The 21883-nt window shown below is 49.8% G+C and overlaps 1 protein-coding gene across 1 annotated transcript; it reads right to left on the bottom strand.

The window, feature by feature from the left end:
* Window positions 1-3097: 3097 nt before the first annotated feature.
* On the bottom strand, window positions 3098-20469 carry LOC144611204 (nuclear factor 7, brain-like). The gene is made up of 7 exons (XM_078430254.1): window positions 20395-20469; window positions 19939-20025; window positions 19607-19840; window positions 18340-18362; window positions 18142-18260; window positions 5350-5572; window positions 3098-3176 (listed from the first exon to the last, which is right to left on the bottom strand). The coding sequence occupies exons 1-7, from the start codon at window positions 20467-20469 to the stop codon at window positions 3098-3100; spliced, it is 840 nt and encodes a 279-aa protein (XP_078286380.1).
* Between the last annotated feature and the right edge of the window lie 1414 nt (window positions 20470-21883).

Below are 21883 nucleotides of genomic sequence, written 5' to 3'. Positions count from 1 at the left end.
GAAGACGCTGTCCCTGAAACTGGAGGTGTGCATTTTCACACTTCTATACATTTTCCCTGATGGGACAGAGGAGAAGCAGGAGTGGCAAGGGTGCGACTCGTCCTTGATTATGCTGCTGGCCTTGCCGAGGCAGCGTGGTTTATGAATTGAATCAATATAACGGAGGTTGGTTTGTGTGATGGTCTGGACAATTCACTGCAATTTCTTGCGTTCTTGTATGGAGCTGTTCCTAAACCAAGCTGTGATGCATCTTGATAAAATACTTTCTATGGTGCATCTGTAGATGTTGGTGAGAGTTGTAGAGGGCACGCCGAACTGGCTAATCCTGCTAAGGACATGGATGGGTGAAGTTTCGGTTCGGGAACTTTCTTCAGACTGATTGTGGTGGGACGGGGGAACAGCAGGACAAAGCGAGTTGAACGATAAGCGGGTGAATACCGTTTTCATTGTCAGGTGCGAGGTAAGGGCTGAGCAGGATGGAATTATAAAGAAAGAGGATGTAATATCGGTTGAAGATGTGGTGGGGGGATGTATTGGTGCGAGCCCGGATGAAGTACGAGGAAGAGCGAGGGGGAAGTGGGAATTTGCACTTAGTTACCTAACATTGGATAATTCAAAGTTCATACCATTAGGAATTCTCTGCCTCAGAAGGCAGTGGAAGCCAATTCTCTGAATGCACTCAGGAGAGAGCTAGATAGAGCTCTTAAGGATAGCGGAGTCAGGGGGTATGGGGAGAAGGCAGGAACGGGGTAGTGATTGAGAATGATCAGCCATGATCACATTGAATGGCGGTGCGTACAGGCTCGAAGGGCCGAATGGCCTCCTCCTGCACCTATTGTCTATTGTTGCAAGGCACCAAGGGCGGAATATGAAGTGGCGTTCTTTCAGTTTGCATGTAGCTTCAGTCTGGCAATAGAGGAAGCAAAGGTCAGAAAGGTCAGTGTGGGAAGGCGCGTCACAACGGGAAGATCCGGGAGGCCTTGACGGAACAACGGTAAGTGTTCGGCTGAACGGTCGCCGAGTCTCCAATTGACGACGCCGATGCAAAGGACACCATATCTGGAACACTGCATGCAATAGAAGGGAATAGATGAGGTGCATGTGAACAGCAGCCTCACCTGGAAGGGCTATTGAAGTGTGAGGGAACGGGGTAGAGAGACAACCCATGGTGGCTGGCCGTTTTAACCGCACTTCGCAAGAAAAGCCTTGGAGAGGGAGGTGAGTTGGGGAAAAGAGAGAGAGACAGATAGGGAGTACAGTGATGAAAGGAAGAGATAGCGGAGAAGACGAAAGAAGAGATGGAGGGAGTGTTAAGTAACAAAGGGAGAGTGGGAACATGAAAAGAGAGCGGAGTTCAGATCGCGTGGGTTGGCAAAACTGAGCGATCGAAGGGTCAGATAGTTAGAATGAAACGGAGGGATAAATGCAATGGGAGTGAGAAGGAGGGCGGTGGTTAGGAGAGAGAGGTTGACAGAGAGATGGCGGAGCCGAGAGGAAGAATAGAGATGGTAGGAGAGAGTGATAATTCAGAGAGAGCGACAGCAGTAAGGATGGAGGGAGAGAGACAGGGAGGAGGGAGAGAGAAAGGGAGGAGGGAGAGAGAAATGGAGGAGGGAGAGAGACAGGGAGGAGGGAGAGAGAAAGGGAGGAGGGAGAGAGAAATGGAGGAGGGAGAGAAAGGGAGGAGGGACATGTGCCGCATCATTCGCTGTGTTATTTGGGTTTCGGACCATTTTGAAGCCACAATGTGTCTGTTCTCTGAGTGTCGAGAGTCTTTGGGTCGTTCCTGCTCAGAGGTGACGAAGGCAGAGAGTGTTATTGTCCCGGCGCAAAATCAGCCCCACTGCAGGCGAGCAAGGAGTGAATGGTTACCGGCCTCGCCGGGAGTGTGGGGGTGAGGTTGCAGTCAGTTAAGCCGCGATCATATTGAGTGGTGAAGCAGTGTGGAGGGGCCACTTTAGTGCGAGGTGATCTGTTGGCCTAATCACTCAACCTGTGGACAAATGTCGCCCAGTCCACCTTCAAACTGGGCACCAGAAGCCATGAGACGGTCGCTGGAATTTGGGATTGCCTTAGTGAGTGAAGTGGATTGAATGAAATAAGACAAACAACATAAAGCGGAGATTTGGACCTGATAGAGTTTGAAACAATATTTCCTTTGCTGGAACAATGCCGCTCTCAATTTCCATCCCTCAGTATCGCCACAATCCTAGTCTTTTTAGTTTCTCAATCAATTCCCTGAATAAATCACGACCTGGCTCAGCAGGGATTTCATTGGCTGGTGTCATCTGTTTGCGAATCATTTCAAACGCTCTATTTTTAATTCTGTTGAAACTTTACTGTCCCGGTGGAGACGGAAAATGGTATAAAATCTCCGGGAATGTTCTGCCCCAGCATTTCATTCCGAGAGCTTACTGGTAGCTCACGGGGACACGTCGATGGGCAGAGAAAATGCACGGTCAAAAACTTGAGGAATATTGGCGTGCGGAGAAAATCTTGTACGTGATCATTGCTGCCGTTGGAGTCCCTGGTAAGTGAGCAGAACAATTCAAGTTTTATAACTCCGTCTGTTAACCGGCGTTGACCTGATTCTGATCATGTTACAATATTCCCAACTGATGATCGTTGTACAAGAATATGTGAAGCATATCAATCCTCTCAGTGAAATATCTTTGAATTAACGCTGTGATTTTTCTTATTTTCAGACAGCCGAAACTAACCCTCTATTTCTCCCACTGCCGGGACCCACTAGAATGTTGTTCTTGCCTTCAGTGGACCTTGCCCAGAGTTGGCCCAGTGCTCGGGACAGGCAGCTCTCCGGGACGGTGTGACTGGGAGGGGTTTACATTGTGTAGTTCACTGTGTCTGAGTTATTGATCAGAGTGAACACCCGCTCCTGTGGACACGTCTTACTGTGGAGTCTGTCACAGTCGGATTCCACCGCCTGTTGGTCAATAATTGGATCGATCTCCTGAACCAGTGGCCGCGGATCTACCGGCGTGTGTTGTTACCGAACTGATCTCAGTGAGGAATGAATCCGTTAACGGAGCCACTCTGCTGCCGGATGCTAAGTTGTCCCTGCCTTCCCTACGGAACCCTACTCGTCCCCATCAGATACCGAGTTCCAAGAGCCCTGGTTAATGCGGCCGGTCACGGTTAAGTCTATGAAACCGGCCCTATCAGAGACCGTGAGCAGGGTCAACTATAGAAAGGACCATTCCGCCTGTTGTAGCGGGCGGCTGCTCGTTCCCTCCCCGCCCTGTACCCCGCCCGTCGCCTTATATCCTCTCCCGTGAAGCAGACAGGTCGGGCACAGTCGGAGCCGGGTCTGACGTTGTTAAACCTGCAGCCGCGCACCGACTCCAACACTCGTGATCTTCAGCTGAAAGTGGAGCCGGTGTTCAGCCCCGGAGACCGTGTACAGTGATGCCCAGTGTCCGTCCCCTTCTCTTTCCGCAGTGAATTTAGTGGCGATTGTGATCCTGTCCCGGGGAAAGTGCTGCCTCTCCTCCTGCACCACTCGCTACCTGGTGGCCATGGCAGCGGCCGATCTACTTACGTTGTTCACCGAGGTCATTTTGACTTGGATCCGACTTCATTACTTTTATTGGAGTTTCGTATCCATCACCCCTGTGTGCAGTGTTAACGAAGTACTGAGGTATTCAGCTACAGACTGTTCTGTCTGGTTCACCGTCACTTTCACCTTTGATCGCTTTGTCGCCATTTGTTGCCAGAAGCTGAAAACAAAATATTGCACCGGGAAAACTGCGGCTGCGGTTCTCGCAACAGCCGGCGTTCTGCTCTGTCTGAAAAACGTTCCCCGCTACTTCACACAGGAACCCTGGACAATCATTGACAATGTCACGTGGGCCTGTCTCATGGTGGACAGTTATTTCACTGACCCCGGGTGGGTGGCATTTGACTGGTTCGACACGGTTTTAACTCCGCTCCTCCCTTTCGCTGTGATCCTGCTGCTCAACGCTCTGACAGTCCGGCACATTTTAGTTGCCAGTCGGGTCCGTCAGGGGCTGAGGGGTCAGAGCAAGGGGAGAAGCGCAGTGACCCGGAGATGGAGAGCAGGAGGAGGTCTGTGGTTTTACTCTTCACCATCTCCGGCAGCTTCATCCTCCTGTGGCTGACGCTGGTTGTATACTTCGTCTATTATCAGATCACAGGGATTGTGAATGATCTGAATGATTCTCAATATATCTTTCAGTACGTCTGTTTGTTGCTGAGGAATCTCAGCTGCTGCACCAACACATTTATTTACGCAGCGACCCAGTCCAAGTTCAGGGAGCAGGTGAAGAGCGCGGTGAAATATCCGCTCACCTCAGCGCTGCGGCTCATTAATAAACCCGCGCCCTGAGCGCATCCCAGAGGGTGGCCGCAGTCTCTCCGCTCCGGGCTCCGGCTCCTCACATTCACCGCCGCATCTTCCAGCTGTCAGTCCCGGGCGGATGATCCCATCGACGGCCCCGCTCCGGGACCCCCAGTCCCTCACATACACCCAATCGCCCCGTTGCTCAAAGATGCTGATTAAGCAGAAAAAATAACACCATTGCCTGTCATATATATTGGTCAGTTTTAATGACAGTGTTTCTCTCTCTCTCTCTCTCTCTCTCTCTCTCTCTCTCTCTCTCTCTCTCTCTCTCTCTCTCTCTCTCTCTCTCTCTCTCTCTCTCTCTCTCTCTCTCTCTCTCTCTCTCTCTCTCTCTCTCTCTCTCTCTCTCTCTCTCTCTCTCTCTCTCTCTCTCTCTCTCTCTCTCTCTCTCTCTCTCTCTCTCTCTCTCTCTCTCCTCTCTCTCTCTCTCTCTCTCTCTCTCTCTCTCTCTCTCTCTCTCTCTCTCTCTCTCTCTCCCTCTCCCTCTCCCTCTCCTCTCCCTCTCCCTCCCCCTCTCCTCTCTCCCTCCTCCCTCCTTCTCTCCCTCCCTCTCTCCCTCCCTCTCCCTCCCCTCCTCTCCCTCCCGACCTCTTGTCCACCGGTTTCTGCACCACAGCCCCTGAGCCTCGCTCCTGACGCCGTTCCCGTGACCCGACCCTTTTACACACCGGAGCGTAACCGGAGCAGATTCTCAGCCACTGGTTTACATCCCAAGTCCAGAAAAAAGGATAAAGTTTCTCCGTGAATTTATTCCCAGTAAAGGTGTGGAGATGGGACTTGGTGGCGGCGTCGTAAAATGAAACTGTCCCAGACTCGTAACTGAGATAAACTCCCACCCTCCCGGGGATGGGACGGGCGGGGAGAGGGATGGAGGGGAGGTGAGTGCATCAAACCCGTCACCCCCCCTCCTGATGCTCCAGACTCCAGTCTCAGGGGTCAGTGTGACCCGTCTCTTCCTCCCCACAGACTCTGCGGCGACTCCCAGACTCCAGCCCCGACAACCCGCCACCTCCACCTCCCAGTAATGTCTCCCCGATGTGAATCCCTCCGATCCCAGCACACACGCACTGCCTGTAAACCTCTTCCCGGTGTCAGGGAGACTCCTCCGGGTCCCGGTCCCTCTCACCCTCTTCCGATCCTCAGACACCTCGAGCTGCGGATGCGCTGTTTCCACATCCAGGGTGACGGAGACTGGTGGGAGAAGCAGAGAATCAGAGAGTCCCCGGATGTCGGGGGGAGACTCGGGCAGCGCGGCCCCGGGACCGGGGGAGAGGCCGCTCGGCCTCGGGCACAGGCGGACGGGCAACAGAGAGATTTCCCGGGGTTACACTCCAGGTACGGCGGGTTGCTGGAGAAACTTTTCACAACGTGGCGGAGTTGCACTTGTGCAGAGGTGAGAGAAGTAGATGCGGACAGCCAGTTGTGGAGACGGCTTCCGATGGAGGGTATGGAGCCGTGTTAGGCAGGTAACATGAAGCGGACTGACGTGGCGAGGAAAGGCGGGGACCGCGTGGGACTGCAGGTGCAGGAAGAGGAGATACAGTTTAGTTTATTGTCTCATGTACGGAGGTACAGCGACAAGATTTTGTTGAGTGCTAACCAGTCAGTAGAAAGACAATACATGATTACAATCAATACGTTTACAGATACATGATGTGGGAATATCGTTTAGTGCAAGGTAAAGCCAGCAAGGTGCGTTCAAGGATCGTCCGAGGGTCACCAACCTGGAAAATAGCATTTCAGCACTGCTCTCTGGTTGTGGTAGGATGATTCAGTTCCCTGATAACAGCTGGGGAGAAACTGCCCCTGAATCTGGAGGTGTGCGTTTTTACACTTCTGTACCTCTTGCCTGATGGGAGACGGGAGAAGAGAGAGTGGCCAGGGTGCGACTAATCCTTGATTATGCTGCTGGCCTTGCCGATGCAGTGGGAGGTATAAATGGAGTCAATGGCAGGAGTTTCGGGATTGCGGGAGAGCAGGGAGGAGAGTCTGGAACGGGAATGACGGACTGCGCTTCCTGCAAATTGGCATCAGGACCGCGCGCAACTCCACCAACATCCAACAGCAGGGACAACACGCTGAACATAATTTAGAGGCCAGCATACTACGGGAAACACGCGACTGCTTGGTCTTTGAGCAAAATATGGAAATGGAGAACTTGCTTCCTGAGCTTTTCGGGCACAAGCACGACCGGTTAGAGAATACAATTTACCGATTTCCTTTCACCAGACATGTTCTGTGGTTGGACTTCCCGCGGCGCGTACAACTCGACGACGGAGTGTTCACTGTATTAACAACGTTCATTCAACAGCCCATATGTTGTTTATACTGTGGTTGTGTTCAGGGAACTGACATCTCCAGCGGTATGAATATTGACTTCTCTAACTTCAAGTAACCATTGCTCTCCCTCTCTCTCTCTCGGCCTCCCCATCATTGTTATCCGACCAGTCTGACAGTCCTGATTAAATTGTGCACTATATACCTCGCTGTCATCTACGCCAAGCTAACAATGATCTATTCTACATTTTCCTTAATCGACGTCCTCTTTGATCTCTCGTTTTCAAATCTTACCCTTCCATCTATATCGTTTCCCTCTCTCCTGACTCTCAATCTGAAGGAGGGTGTCGACCCGAAACGTCACCCATCTCTTCTCTCCAGAGATGCTGCCTGTCCAACTGAGTCATTCCAGCATTTTTTGTCCATCTTCGGTTCAAACCAGCGTCTGTAGTTCCTTCCCATACAATGAAGAATACATGGCGAGTCGTATTTGAAGATAATTCCAAGGCATGTTATATAGTCATTAAACGCAAAAGGGTATCAGTGAAACAGAAATAAAGAAACATAGAAAATAGGTGCAGGATTAAGCCATTCGGTCTTCCGTGCCAGCCAATTCCAGCCAATCTGACACCATTCAGATAATTGTTCTCCCACATTGTTCTTGACGCCTAACTGTCAACCTCACATTTATCCACATTATACTGCATCTGCCGTTCACCTGCCCTCTCACACAACCAATCCAAGTCACCCTGCAGCCTCGTAGCTTCCTCCTCGCAGCTCACACTGCCATCCCGCTTTGTCATCCGCAAACTTGGATATGTTATATTTAATTCCTTCGTGTAAATCGTTGATATATATTGTAAATAACTGGGCTCCCAGCACCGAGCCTTGCGGCACCCCACTAGTCACTGCCTGCCATTCTCGAAAGGACCCGTGAAGTGAGGTGGATCCCTGTTGGATAAAGGAAGTAATTCATGCGTGGCACCAGAGGCAGTTGAAGAGCCCGGTCCAGTATTAAATATACACTGTACAGGTAATTAATACTTATAGAATAACGGTCAAAAACAAATCTTTTTACCTCTCTTAATTCCATCGAGCACCTCGCGGAACACCATGTTCAACAAAAATGGGTGATCGAACTTTCCAACGTCCAGGGCACCGTCTGCTACTGACAGCGTCTTGATATCATCACTTATCCTGCATGAATTAAACACCCGGTTATAAGACCCGCATCAACAATTTCTGGGTTACTTTCCAAAACAGTGCAGAGAGTCTCACCTCCTCTTCTGACGAGTTTCCTCCTGAAAAATAAAACATCAGAAAGATCAATTAATTTACACTGAGCGTCCACATCGTGAGAGCAGGAATATCAGCCAAATTGAAACAATTTTCCGACAGATCCCAGCACTTAATGCTGGCGCGGCGCCCCATCAGTGCAGTATTATGTATTAATTCATGTAAATGGTATATTTAATACTGGACCGATGGGACGATTCAACCTCCACTGGTTCCAGTCGTGAATTACCTCATTTGTCCAACAGGGGCACCCTCTCTTCACTCTTACCCTCTTGCGTTTAATGTCTGTGTAACATGCCTTGGAATTTCCTTCTATCCTATTCGCCAAAGATCCTGCATTACCAATTCAAGCGCCCCTGATTCGTCTTGCACCCTGTGGGTAAGCAAGAGGGGACCCATATCGTATTTCAACCTTAGTCTCCACAGACATCATGTTGCCAGCTTGTGACTAGATGTTTTCATGTCTGTCTAAGAGAAGACCTGGCTTGAACAACGTGGAAAAAATGACTGGCTCAATGTGATAAGTACAACTTCTCTTCCCGATAAAGATGCAGCTCGCCCTGGGATTGAATGGGGTGTGCGAATGTGAGTGATGCAGTAATATGGCCCCAGAACAAATAAACCATTTATTTGGAGACAGAAGGTGCTGCATAGAATGGAATCATAATCAGACCAGCCAGCTCGTGAGGAGGGAAATGTACACATGACGCTTCTGGACAGGAGGCTCTTTCAATCTTCTGGAATAGATGGGAGAGAGCTGGTAAAGAGATTGGAGAGGAAGGAACTGGGACGATAAATGGCAAGGGATAGGTGAGTTTGTGTGCGGAGGGACATATGACAGACTGATGGACATCCCTGCGGCTGTTGGCGAAGGGGAGAATTTTTTTTACTGAATTGGAATCTGGTCATGGAGATAAATGGGGAATGCAATGGAAGGGATGGGGTAGAAATCAACAGGAGATCATGTGCTGGTTTCCCAGTCGGATGGGTTGGCGGATCTACGGTTGGAGAAGGGGAAGCAACGTGGTGACGGGGATTGGGAATTAAAAGAAATACAAGTGGGGAACAGTTGAAGGAACAGGAAGGCCTGAAGGGGATAAGGTTTACCTGTAACAGGAGAATACAATGTAGATGTCGTTGGGTTGTAGTCTGCTCAAAACATGAGGTGCTCGTCTTCCCTACGCGAGCTTTGTTTCAATCAGCCCTGAATTATTGGGAAACTGTTACCCACTATTTTGTCATTGAATCAAATTGAATTTGTAACCCCTTACCTTCAGAAAAATTAAACTGTCCGTTTGATTCATACGCTCCTGCAGCTTTAAGAGTTTCTTTTGAATAGAGTTTATCTCCTCTTGAATCGCTCGTAGATTATTCTCCATTGGATTTAGAACGCTCTCCTCATCTTCCCGGAGATCCTTGAGAAAGAGCCGCTCTTTCTCATTGAGAATCTGGCGCAGTTCAGCAAATACCGATGTGATGTAGGTCAACAGGTTCTGTGACTGTTCCTGTCAAATGAAAGGTGAAGGTCAATATTATCGAGCCTGGAATCTAAGACAATAGCACAAGACCAGAGAAGGGAAACTGGAACCTTACCCGGACTCCAGAAAGCTTCTCTTTCTGTTGCTGCTCCATTTCCTCCACCGCTGATTTATTTTTTGTGAGAATCTCCAAGGAAGTTTTAATCTGCTCCTGGGATTGAGATTCAGATTCAATCAGTGAAAGAATTAGACCAGACAGAACCAATGAACTGCGGACACGGAACTGCACATGAAAGTTTACAAAAAGACACAAACTGCAGGAGAATTCATCGGGTCGGGAAGCGTATCAGCAAAGAGCCGCGGGCTGTCTCACCTGGAAGGACTGCTGGAGTCCCTGCATGGACGTAAGGGGGAAGATGCAGGGACAGGTGTTTCATCTGCAGCGGTGGCTGGGGCAAGTCCCTGGGGAAGGGCTGGTTTGGGTGGGAGGCTGGGTGAACCGAACAGTCGCCGAGGGAGCGCGGTCCGTAAAAGGCAGAGGGGAAATAACATCATGTAATTAAATTCTGTTCGCTTTTACCTTGTAGCTTTCAACAGCTTCCTGAATCGGCATGAAACTATGAGACTTGTGTTCCCGCGCGTCTCGGCAGATCAGGCAGACCAGTTTTTTGTCGGTTTCACAAAACAGCTTCAGTTCTTCCTGATGTTCCTCGCAGTGAAGTTTCCTTTCCTTCCTTCCCTTGTTCAGACTCAGTGCTCGAGCTGTCTCAGTGATACTCGCCAAGGCCCGATTTACTTTGAGGGCGCGGTCTGCAATATCCTCTCTACATACCGGGCATGAGTTTCTCCCCTCCCTGTCCCAAATCTGTGTGATACAGGAGCGGCAGAAGTTGTGCCCGCATCCCAGTATAACCGGATCGCTGAAGAAATCCATGCAAATGGGACAAGTCGCGTCTTCAGTTAAACTCTGGATCTGGTGTTGCGAAGCCATTTTAATTCCGAGCACTCCTCGTTCAAAACTCTTCCGCCTTCAGGGAGCGGCGGACCCGTACAGAACCGCAGGTGTCAACGACACGCCCTGCAGTGCGCAGGGAATTGATTCTGTGCTGAATAATGTTGTTTTCTTGCGGGTGTTCAGGGTGAAGCGCCTCTGGCAATCTGCCATTGATTATACACCAGCAAGCGGCTGGCAACAGGTTAAACGAGTCTGAACGTGACAGGAACCGGACGGACGAGCGACGGCCAGTTTAAGGAAGGGCAGAAACGAAATGGGAGATGTATTAAGTTATCTCGAAGTAGAGCGTGAAACGGTGGTTAAACATCAACTGAGAGCGACTGCTGGTAAAATAAAGTCTGCAATAAAATCGGAGACCTGAAGAGAATGTTGTGTTGTGAGGTAACAGACGCGCTACAGTCGTTGAGATTTGGATGCATAAAAAGTAGGAAAGAGAATACTCTGTTACTGCATGCAACGCATTCATCTTCTCGGTGAAAGTCGTCTTGATTTCCCCTTGCCTCCCTATGCAGAAGGTTTCTGACATTAACACTGCGCCGCCCAGCTCTGATGTAAGATCTAGCTGTTCCTTATTGTGGACGGGTTCCACAATGGAAACGGTTTCCGTCTGTCCGCCCTGTTAACCACTCCAGCCCCGGAGAGCAGGAGAGTCAGCTAGACCCCCCTCCCCCCCCCCACACACGCAGACCAGTCTGACGTTGATCACCAGGGGCACGTGAGGAACCGCAGAAGCTGCTTTACAGAAAATTGACACAAAGCGATGGGGTAACTCCACGGGCCAAGCAGCATCTCTGCGGAATTTGGGTAAACAAGGTTTCAGGTCAAGACCCTCTCCAGAATGACTGTAGAAGGAATTGTTGTGTTTGATAGATCACCGGATTCTGACAACATAGTTTTATGTACCAAGGTATTTTATTACACTACCAATTAATGCACACAGAGCCATGTATCCGCGTACACACTGGCGTACCCGAGTACACAGCCACGTGCGCCGCCGTGTAGTGACCTGTTTTCGATCTCCTGGCACCGTTTCCGACACGGTCCGAGGCCGGGGTTCTCTGCTGCTCTCGGAGGGCGCCCGACACGATCCTTTATGGTTCCTCGTCCATTCAGACCGTGGCATACCCCCTCCCGTCAGACAATCGTCAGCCCGTTAGGCGCACCGTTTCTGCACTACTCGCGGCAGTGGGCGCAGGTGGTCCGCCCAGCTATTGCAGTGTTTTGCTCAGCAAACCCAGGCATAACCTGAATTGTATGCGAACATGTTCGAACGTCTTCGCCCTGTTTGGAAACGTCTTCGAAACCATCGACTTGTTTCTGAAGGGATTGGAATGCTGTGCTGCAAAATGTGGCTGAAAACAACATTTTAGATGACATGGTCTGTTTGACCCTTACACTAAAGGAGGGGTTAAAACAAAGCTGGGAGAGGTGGTGCCCAGAAAAAAACATGCAAGTGATAGGTGGATACAGGTCAAGCGGGGCGGGGGGGGGGGGGTGTTGTTTATCAGATGGGTGGACAAAGGCCAGAAATGGAAATATTATTTTTTTAAAGTCGTGAAATCAGCAGTGAATGTGCGCGAAATGTGAAGGCAGAGGAAAGTGTTATGTTGAAGGGGACATGTGTGGGATTGTTAAGCAGCATAGTGGGAGAAATGGGGGCGCATCGTTGGGACATAAGGAAGATGGGGAGGGGGAGCGGGTGAGAAAGGAAGAGAGGTCGTTGTTAATTAAATTAAACTTTATGAATTCAATCCTCATACCGTTGGGTTGTGAGGTACACAGGCGGAATATGAGTTGTTTTGGTTCAGAGATACAGCGAGGAAACAGGTCCTTCGGCCCATCGAGTCCGTACCGATCACCGGCCCCTGCATATTAACACTACCCTACACATGTTAGGGACGATTTACATTCATAACAAGCCGATTAAATTACAAACCTACACGTCTTTGTTGTGAGGGAGGAAACCGAATATCGCGGAGAAAACTCACGCATGTCACGGGGAGAACGTGCAAACTCCGTACTGGCAGCACCCGGAGACGGGATCGACCCCGGGTCTCCGGCGCTGCAAGCGCTGTGAGGCGGCAACTCTACCGCTGCGCCACCGTGCCGCCCTTAACTACTGAGCTGAAGAGGTGTTGCTCCTCCAGTTGCGCGAGGCCTCACTGTGGCGACGGAGGAGGCCCAGGACACAAAAGGTCACAGAACGGGAATGGGAAGGGGAGAGAAAATGGGAGCAACCGAGAGACCCCGCAGACCTTGGCGGAAAGGGAACGTATTCGGCAAAACCATCGCTCAGCTCTGCTTGATTGCGCAGATGTAAAGGTGGTCACATGGAGAGCTCCTAATTAAGCACAACAGAGACTCGTCCAGGTCGACCGGATTAGCCGGTTGGCAGAGAGACATCATATCGTTATCCGGATGGTCGGGGGAAACTGCGGCTGAAATAACCGATGGTTGGTGTTCAATCAATTAAAGATTCTTGGGGCTGCTGGAATTCCCGGAAGCTCCTGATTTCACCGCATGTCAAAAGACACTTGGAAAACTGCTAACACGGAACAGCCTGCACGGAGTTTGTCCGTTCCCCCTGTGATCGTGTGGGTTTCCTCCGGGTGCACCGGTTTTCCCCCACTCTCCAAAGACGGAATGGTTTGTCGGTTAATGGCTTCTGTAACTTGTTTCTAGTGTGTATGATAAAACTAGTGTACGGGGTGATCGCTGATCGGCACGGACACGGTGGGCTGATGGGCCTGTTTCCGCTCTAAAACTGTAAACTATACACTAAACATAAAAAGACACAAGGACACAGTGCTGGAGTGACTCAGCGCGTCAGGCCCCAACTCTGGAGATCATAGATATCTATGTTCTCCACAGATGCTGCCTGACCCGTTGTTACTCCAGCACTTTGTGTCCTTGTGTCATTTTATGTCCTTTTCTGTATCAACCAGTTTCTGTAGTTCATTCTTCCTACAAAAAAAGACAAAAGTTGTAATAGGAAGAGAGAAGAGGTGAGCATTATCTTCTTGTATAGGAAAAAAACCTGCATATGCTGGTTTAACTAATGTCAGGGGAGGGGGCGGGAGTCTGAAGAAGTGTATCGCCCCGAAACGTCACCCATTTCATCTCTACAGAGATGCTGCCGGACCCGCTGATTTATTCCAGCATTTTGTGTCTACCATTATCTTCTTGTTTCACACCTTCTGTATTTTCATCTCTGGTCTTTGTCCAACTGTCTGCCTATCAACCTCCGCCCTCACCTTCATCCACCTATCACTCATCAGGTTTTGTCCTGCACCTCCTCTGTTCCAGCTTTACACCCACCCCCCCCCCCACCCCCCGCCACTCCTTTCAGTCTGAAGATGGGTCCAGACCCGAAACGTCACCTCGCCATGTTCTCCAGAGATGCTGCCCGATCCGCTGAGTTACTCCAGCACTCTGCGAAACGTCACCTATCGATGTTCTCCACAGATGCTGCCTGACCCGATGAGTTACTCCAGCACTCTGTGTCTTTTTTCTTTTGTAAAACCAGTATCCACGGATCCTTGTGTCTGCTGTTTGAAGAGATCTCTGTACCGTGACGCGGAGACAAGGAGATAACTCAAACACGTCTTATTTTTAAAGACTTTATTAAAGGGCGGCACGGTAGCGCAGCGGTAGAGTTGCTGCTTTACAGCGAATGCAGCGCCGGAGACTCAGGTTCGATCCTGACTACGGGTGCTGTACTGTAAGGAGTTTGTACGTTCTCCCCGTGACCTGCGTGGGTTTTCTCCGAGACCTTCGGTTTCCTCCCACACTCCAAAGACGTACGGGTATGTAGGTTAATTTGACTGGGTAAATGTAAAAAATTGTCCCTAGTGTGTGTAGGATAGTGTTAATGTGCGGGGATCGCTGGGCGGCAATGTGGTGGGCCGAAAAGGCCTGTTTCCGCGCTCTATATATGATATATGATATGATATAAACGTCAAGTTAAAGGTGAAGAGTTACAAATTCGAGCGGAGCCTCAGCGGGTGATGTGCGCGCCAGCGGGTCGCAGACTGGAGCCTGCGAAGTTGTAATGAGGTGTTGCATTTTGTGACGTGGAACAAGGGCAGGACCCACACAGTGAATGGTGTTCCTCTGGGGAGTGTTGTAGAGTAGAGGGATCTAGGAGTTCAGGGGCATGGTTCCTTGAAGGTCGAGTCGCAGGTAGATAAGGCGGTCAAAAAGGCTTTTGGCACATTGGCCTTCATCAGTCAGAGTATTGAGAATGGAAGTTGGGAGGTCATGTTGCAGTTTGGGGATTAAATGGGAGCCGTTCAGCGCCGAACTGTTGTCCACCGGTTTTCTGCCCCACAGCCCCTGAGCCCCGCTCCTGACGACGGTCCCGGGACCCGACTTTTTTACACACCCGGAGCGGAACCGAAGCAGATTGTCAGTCACTGGTCTTTCTGCCAAGGCCCGAAGAAAGGGTAAATTTTCTCCGTGAATTTATTCCTAGTGAAGGTGTGGAGATGGGACTTGGTGTCCGCGTCGTAAAATGAAACTGTCCCGGACTCGTAACTGAGATAAATTCCCACCCTCCCGGGGATGGGACGGGCGGGGAGACGGAATGGAGGGGAGGTGAGTGCATCAAACCCGTCACCTCCCCGCCTGATGCACCAGACTCCAGTCTCCGGGGTCAGTGTGACCGGTCTCTTCCTCTCCACAGACTCTGCGGCGACTCCCAGACACCAGCCCCGACTCCCCGCCACCTCCACCTCCCAGTAATGTCTCCCCGATGTGAATCCCTCCGATCCCAGCACACACGGACTGCCTGTAAACCTCTTCCCGGTGCCAAGGAGACTCCTCCGGGTCCAGGTCAGTGTCACCCTCTTCCGATCCTCAGACATCTCGAGCTGCGGATGCGCTGTTTCCACATCCAGGGTGACGGAGACTAGGGGGAGAAGCAGAGAATCAGAGAGTCCCCGGAGGTCGGGGGAGACTCGGGCAGCGCGGCCCCGGGACCGGGGGAGAGGCCGCTTGGCCTCGGGTACAGGCGGGCGGGCAACAGAGAGATTTCCCCGGGGTTGCACCCCAGGCACGCCGGGTGTGCAGGATAAACCTTTCCCAACGTGGCGGAGTTGCACTTGTGCAGAGGTGAGGAAGAAGACGCGGAAAGCCAGATGTGGAGACGCCTCTGGTTTGTTTTATGTGGGGGGTGGGAGAGGGAGTCGGGGGAAACTTTTTTTTCAATTTCTTACCTTGCCGGAGATGCGATTGTTTTCCGGATCGTATCTCTGGTCCCTCTGCGGCCTAACATCACGGAGCTGGAGGTCTTCCCTGGGACTGACCTTGAGTCCCCGCGAGGGCGTGGACTTATCATCTGAGACTGCGATCCCTTGCCTGGGATCGACGCTCCAATGCAGCCAGCGGACTTTAACATCAGAGCTCACAGTCTCGGGTTGAGACCGGGCGGGAGCTCCAAACGCTGCACGAGGTTCAACTGGTCCAGACCCGGGGTAGATCGCCGACGCGGGGGAGCTGATATGCCACTCCACCCCCTCCCCCGATGAAGGAGCTTGATCGCCCCGACGAGTAAGCCTCGCCGCCGGCTGCGGGAGTCAAGATCATCCCGTCAACGGAAGGTTCGAGCCCCCGACCGCTTGAGGACAAACAAGGGAGAGATTGAATTGGTTTTCACCTTCCATCACAGTGAGGAATGTGGAGAAGTCACTGTGGTGGATGTTCATGTTAAAATGTATTTTGTGTTCCCTGTTGCTTTTTACTGTTATGACTGTATGGCAAATGAATTTCCTCGTGTGTTGCAAAACATAATTGGCTAACAAAGTTTTATTGAGGTTGTGATAAGGAGCCGTGCCAGGCAGGTAGGATGAAGCGGACTGCAGTAGTTAGGAAAGGAGGGGACCGCGTGGGACTGGAGGTGCAGGAAGAGGAATTACACTTTAGTTTATTGTCGAATGTACGGAGGTACAGCGACAAGATTTTGTTGAGTGCTAACCAGTCAGTAGAAAGACAATACATGATTACAATCAATACGTTTACAGATACTTGATGTAGGAATAATGTTCAGTGCAAGGTAAAGCAAGCAAGGTGCGATCAAGGATCGTCCGAGAGTCACCAACGTGGAAAATAGCATTTCAGCACTGCTCTCTGGTTGTGGTAGGATGATTCAGTTCCCTGATAACAGCTGGGCAGAAACTGCCCCTGAATCTGGAGGTGTGCGTTTTCACACTTCTGTACCTCTTGCCTGATGGGAGAGGGGAGAAGATAGAGTGGCCAGGGTGCGACTAATCCTTGATTATGCTGCTGGCCTTGCCGATGCAGTGGGAGGTATAAATGGAGTCAATGGCAGGAGTTTCGGGATTGTGGGACAGCAGGGAGAAGAGTCTGGAACGGGAATGACGGACTCCGCTTCCTGCAAATTGGCATCGGGACCGCGCGTAACTCCACCAACATCCAACAGCACGGAACGACACTCTGAACATAATTTAGATGCCAGCATACTACCGGAAACACGCGAGTGTTTGGTCTCTGAGCAAAATCTAGAAATGGAAGAACCTGCTTCCTGAGCTTTGCGGGCACCAGCAAGACCGGTTAGAGAATACAATTTACTGGTTTACTTTCACCAGACATGCTCTATTGTTGGACTGCCCGCGGCGCGTAGAACCCAACGCCAGAGTGTTCAGTGTAGTAACAAATCTGTTGTTTGTCCTGTGGTTGTGTTCAGGGGACTGACATCTCCAGCGGTATGAATACTGACTTCTCTAACTTCAAGTAACCCTTGGTCTCCCTCTCTCTCTCATCGTCCCCCAGCCTCGTTATCCGACTAGTCTGACAGTCCTGATTAAATTGTGCACTATATACCTCGCTGTCTTCTACCTCAAGCTAACAATGATCTATTCTGCATTTTCCTTAATCGACGTCCCCTTTGATCTCTAGTTTTCAAGTCTTACCCTTCCATATGTATCGTTTCCCTCTCCCCTGACTCTCAGTCTGAAGGTGGGTCTCGACCCGAAACGTCAAACATCCCTTCTCTCGAGATGCTGTCTGTCCAACTGAGTCCAGCATTTTTTTTTGTCTATCTTCGGTTTAAACCAGCATCTGTGGTTCATTCCCACACAATGAAGAATACTTGGCGAGTCGGATTTGAAGATAATTCCAAGGCATGTTGTACGGACGTTAAACGCAAGCGGGTATCAGTGAAACATAAAAATATAGAAACATAGAAAATAAGTGCAGTATTAGGCCATTCGGCCCTTCGTGCCTGCCAATTCCAGCCAATCTGACACCATTCAGATAATAATCTGACACCAAAGTGTCAGCCTCACATTTATTCACATTATACTGCATCCGCCATTCATCTGCCCCCTCACCCAACCAATCGAAGTCACCCTGCAGCCTCAAAGCATCCTCCTCGCAGCTCACACTACCATCCAGCTTTGTTTCATCTGCAAACTTAGAGATGTTACATTTAATTCCGTGTAAATCGTTAATATATATTGTAAAAAGCTGGGCTCCCAGCACCGAGCCTTGCGGCACCCCACTAGTCACTGCCTGCCATTCTCAAAAGGATCCGTGAAGTGAGGGGGACCCCTGTTGGACAAAGGAAGTAATTCATGCCTGGAACTAGAGGCAGTTGAAGAGCCCCGTCCAATATTAAATATACACTGGACAGGTAATTAATACTTAAAGAACTATAACGGTTTAATTTTTTTTACCTCTCTTAATGCCATCGGGCACCTCGCTGATCACCGTGTTCAACAAAAATGGGTGATCGTACTTTCCAACGTCCAGAGCACCGTCTGCTACTGACAGCGTGTGCCCATCATCACTTATCCTGCATGAATTAAACACCCGGTTATAAGACACGCATCTGCGATTTTTGAGTTAATTACCAAAACAGTGCAGAGTCTCACCTCCTCTTCTGACGAGTTTCCTCCTGAAATATAAAACGTCAGAAAGATCAATTAATTTACACTGAGCATCCACATCATGACAGCAGGAATATCAGCCAAATTGTTACAATTTCCCGACACATCCGAGCACTTAATGCTGGTGCGGCGCCCCATCAGTGCAGTATTATGTATTAATTACATGCAATGGGTATATTTAATACTTGACTGATGGGGCGATTCAACTTCCTCTGCTTCCAATCGTGAATTACCTCATTTGTCCAACATAGGTCACCCTCTCTTCAATGTTACCCTCTTGCGTTTAATGTCTGTGTAACATGCCTTGGAATTTTCTTCTATCCTATTCGCCAAAGATCCTGCATTGCCACTTCAAGCGCCCACTGATTCGTCTTGCAACCTGTGGGTCAGCAAGAGGGGCCCCATAGCGTTTAACAACTTTTGTCTCCACAGACATCATGTTGCCAGCTTGTCACTAGATGTTCATATCTGACTAAGAGAAGACCAAGCTTGAACAACGAGGAAAATATGACTGGCTCAATGTGATAAGTACAACTACTCTTCCCGATAAAGATGCAGCTCGCCCTGCGATTGAATGGGGTGTGTTAATGTGAGTGAGGCAGTAATATGGCCCCAGAACAAATAAATCATTTATTTGGAGACACAAGGTGCTGCATAGGGTGGAATCATAATCAAGCCAGCCAGCATTTGAGGAGGGAAATGTACACATGACGCTTCTCGAAAGGAGCCTCTTTAAATCTGCTCTATAGATGGGAGAGGTGAAGGGAAGCAACTGGGGCAATAAATGGCAAGAGATGGGTGAATTTGTGTGAGGACGGACATATGACTGATTGATGGACATCGCATCGGCTGATGGCGAATGGGAGAATACATGCTACTGAACTGGAATCTGCTCAGGAAGATAAATGAGGAATGCAATGGAAGGGATGGGTGGAAGTCAACAGGAGAGAATGTGCTGGGTTCCCAGTAGGAAGGTTTGGCTGATCAGAAGTTGGAGAACGGGAAGCAACATGGTGACGGGGACTGGGGATGAAAATAAATGCCTGTGGGGAACAGTTGAAGGAACAGGGAGGTCTGAAGAAGATAAGGTTCACAAGATAGATGTCTTTGGGTTGTAGTCTCCTCAAAATATGAGGTGTTCGTCTTCCCTACAGACTGGTTTGTTTCAATCAGCCCTCAATTATTGGGAAATTTACCCAAACTGTTACCCACTATTTTCTGATGGAATCAAGTTGACTTTGTATCCCCCTACCTTCAGAAATATCAAACTGTCCGTTTGGTTCATCCGCTCCTGCAGCTTTAAAAGTTTCTCTTGAATAGAGTTTATCTCCTCTTGAATCGCTCGTAGATTATTCTCCATTGGATTTAGAACGCTCTCCTCTTCTTCCCGGAGATCCTTGAGAAAGAGCCGCTCTTTCTCATTGAGAATCTGGCGCAGTTCAGCAAATACCGATGTGATGTAGGTGACCAGGTTCTGTGACTGTTCCTGCCAAATGAAAGGTGAAGGTCAATATTATCGAGCCTGGAATATAAGACAATAGCACAAGATCAGAGAAGGGAAACTGGAAACCTTACCCGGACTACAGAAATCTTCTCTTTCTGTTTCTGTTCCATTTCCTCCACCGCTGATTCATATTTTGTGAGATTCTCCAAGGAAGTTTTAATCTGCTCCTGGGATTGAGATTCAGATCCAGTCAGTGAAAGAATTAGACCAGACGGAACCAATGAACTGCGGACACGGAACTGCACATGAACGTTTACAAAAAGACACAAACTGCTGGAGAACTCAGCGGGTCGGGAAGCGTATCAGCAGAGAGCCGCGGGCTATCTCACCTGGAAGGACTGCTGGAGTCCCTGCATGGACCTGAGGGAGAAGGTACAGGGGCAGGTGTTTCATCTCCAGCGGTGGCTGGGGCATGTACCTGGGGAATGGTTGGTTTGTGTGGGAGGTGGGTGAACCGAACAGTCGCTGAGGGAGCGCGGTCCGCAAAATGACAGAAAGGAAAATTCATCAACTGATCAAAATCTGTTCGTTTTTACCTTGTAGCTTTCAACAGCTTCTTGAATCAGCACGAAACGGTGAGACTTGTGTTCCCCCACAGCTACGCAAATCATACAGACCAGTTTCTTGTCGGTTTCACAAAACAGCTTCAGTTCTTCCTGATGTTCTTCGCAGTGAAGTTTACTTTCCTTCCCTTCCATGTTTAGGCTCAGTGCTCGAGCTTTCTCAGTGATACTCGCCAAGGCCCGATTTACTTTGAGGACGCGGTCTGCAAACTCCTCTCTACATACCGGGCAGGAGTTTCTCCCATCCTTGTCCCAACTCTGTGTGATACAGGAGCGGCAGAAGTTGTGCCCGCACTCCAGTATAACCGGATCGCTGAAGAAATCCAGACAAATGGGACAAATCGCATCTCCAGTTAAACTCTGGATCTGGTGTTTCGAAGCCATTTTTAATTCCGACCACTTCCTGGTTCAAAACGCATCCGCCTTCAGGGAGCGGCGGACCCGTACAGAACCGCAGGTGTCAACGACACACCCTGCAGTGCGCGGGGAATTGATTCTGTGCTGAATAATGTTGTTTTGCTGCGAGTGTTCAGCGTGAAGGGCCTCTGGCAATCTGCCACTGATTACACACCAGCAAGAGGCTGCCAACACGTTAAACGAGTCTGAACGTGACTGGAACCGGGCGGACGAGCGCTGGGCAGTCTAAGGAAGGGCAGAAACGAAATGGGAGATGTATTAAGTTATCTCTAAGTAAAGCGTGAAACGGTGGTTAAACATCAACTTAGAACGACTGCTGTTAAAAGAAAGTCTGCAGTAAAATCGGAGACCTGGAGAGAATGTTGTGTTGTGGGGTGACAGATGCGCGACAATCGCTGAGATTTGGTTGCATAAAAAGTAGGAAAGACAATACTCTGTTACTGCGTGCAACACATTCATCTTCTCGGTGAAAGACGTCTTGATTTCCACTGGCCTTCCTGTGCAGAAGGTCCCTGACATTAACCCTGCGCGGCCCAGCTCTGATGTTGATTATCAGATGGGTAGGCAAAGTCCAGAAATGTGAAGTAGATTTACAAAAAAATGCTCGTGAGATCAGCAGTGAATGTGCGCGTAATGTGAAGCCAGAGGAAAGGGTTATGTTGAAGGGGCCAGTTTGGGATTGTTAAGCAGCAAAGTGGGAGAAATGGGACGCATCGGTGGGGCATAAGGAAAATGGGGGGGGGTGAGAAAGGAAGAGAGGTCGTTGTTAATTAAATTACACTTTATGAATTCAATCCTCATACCGTTGGGTGGTGAGGTACCCAGGCGGAATATGAGGTGTTTTAGTTTAGAGATACAGCGCGGAAACAGGCCCTTCGGCCCACCGATCCCTGCATATTAACATTATCAGACACACGTTGGGGACGATTTACATTCATAAATCGGTTCCACCCATGGTTCCACCCATATATTGCTCCGAAAATGTCAAGACAAAGAATACCCCTTGAGTCTGCGAGAGCGGGCGCAAGATGACTCATCGACAGAC

The sequence above is a fragment of the Rhinoraja longicauda genome, chromosome 39, assembly GCF_053455715.1.
Source record: "Rhinoraja longicauda isolate Sanriku21f chromosome 39, sRhiLon1.1, whole genome shotgun sequence".
NCBI classification, from domain to species: Eukaryota; Metazoa; Chordata; class Chondrichthyes; order Rajiformes; family Arhynchobatidae; genus Rhinoraja; species Rhinoraja longicauda.
This window is presented reverse-complemented; position numbering and strand designations above follow the sequence as displayed.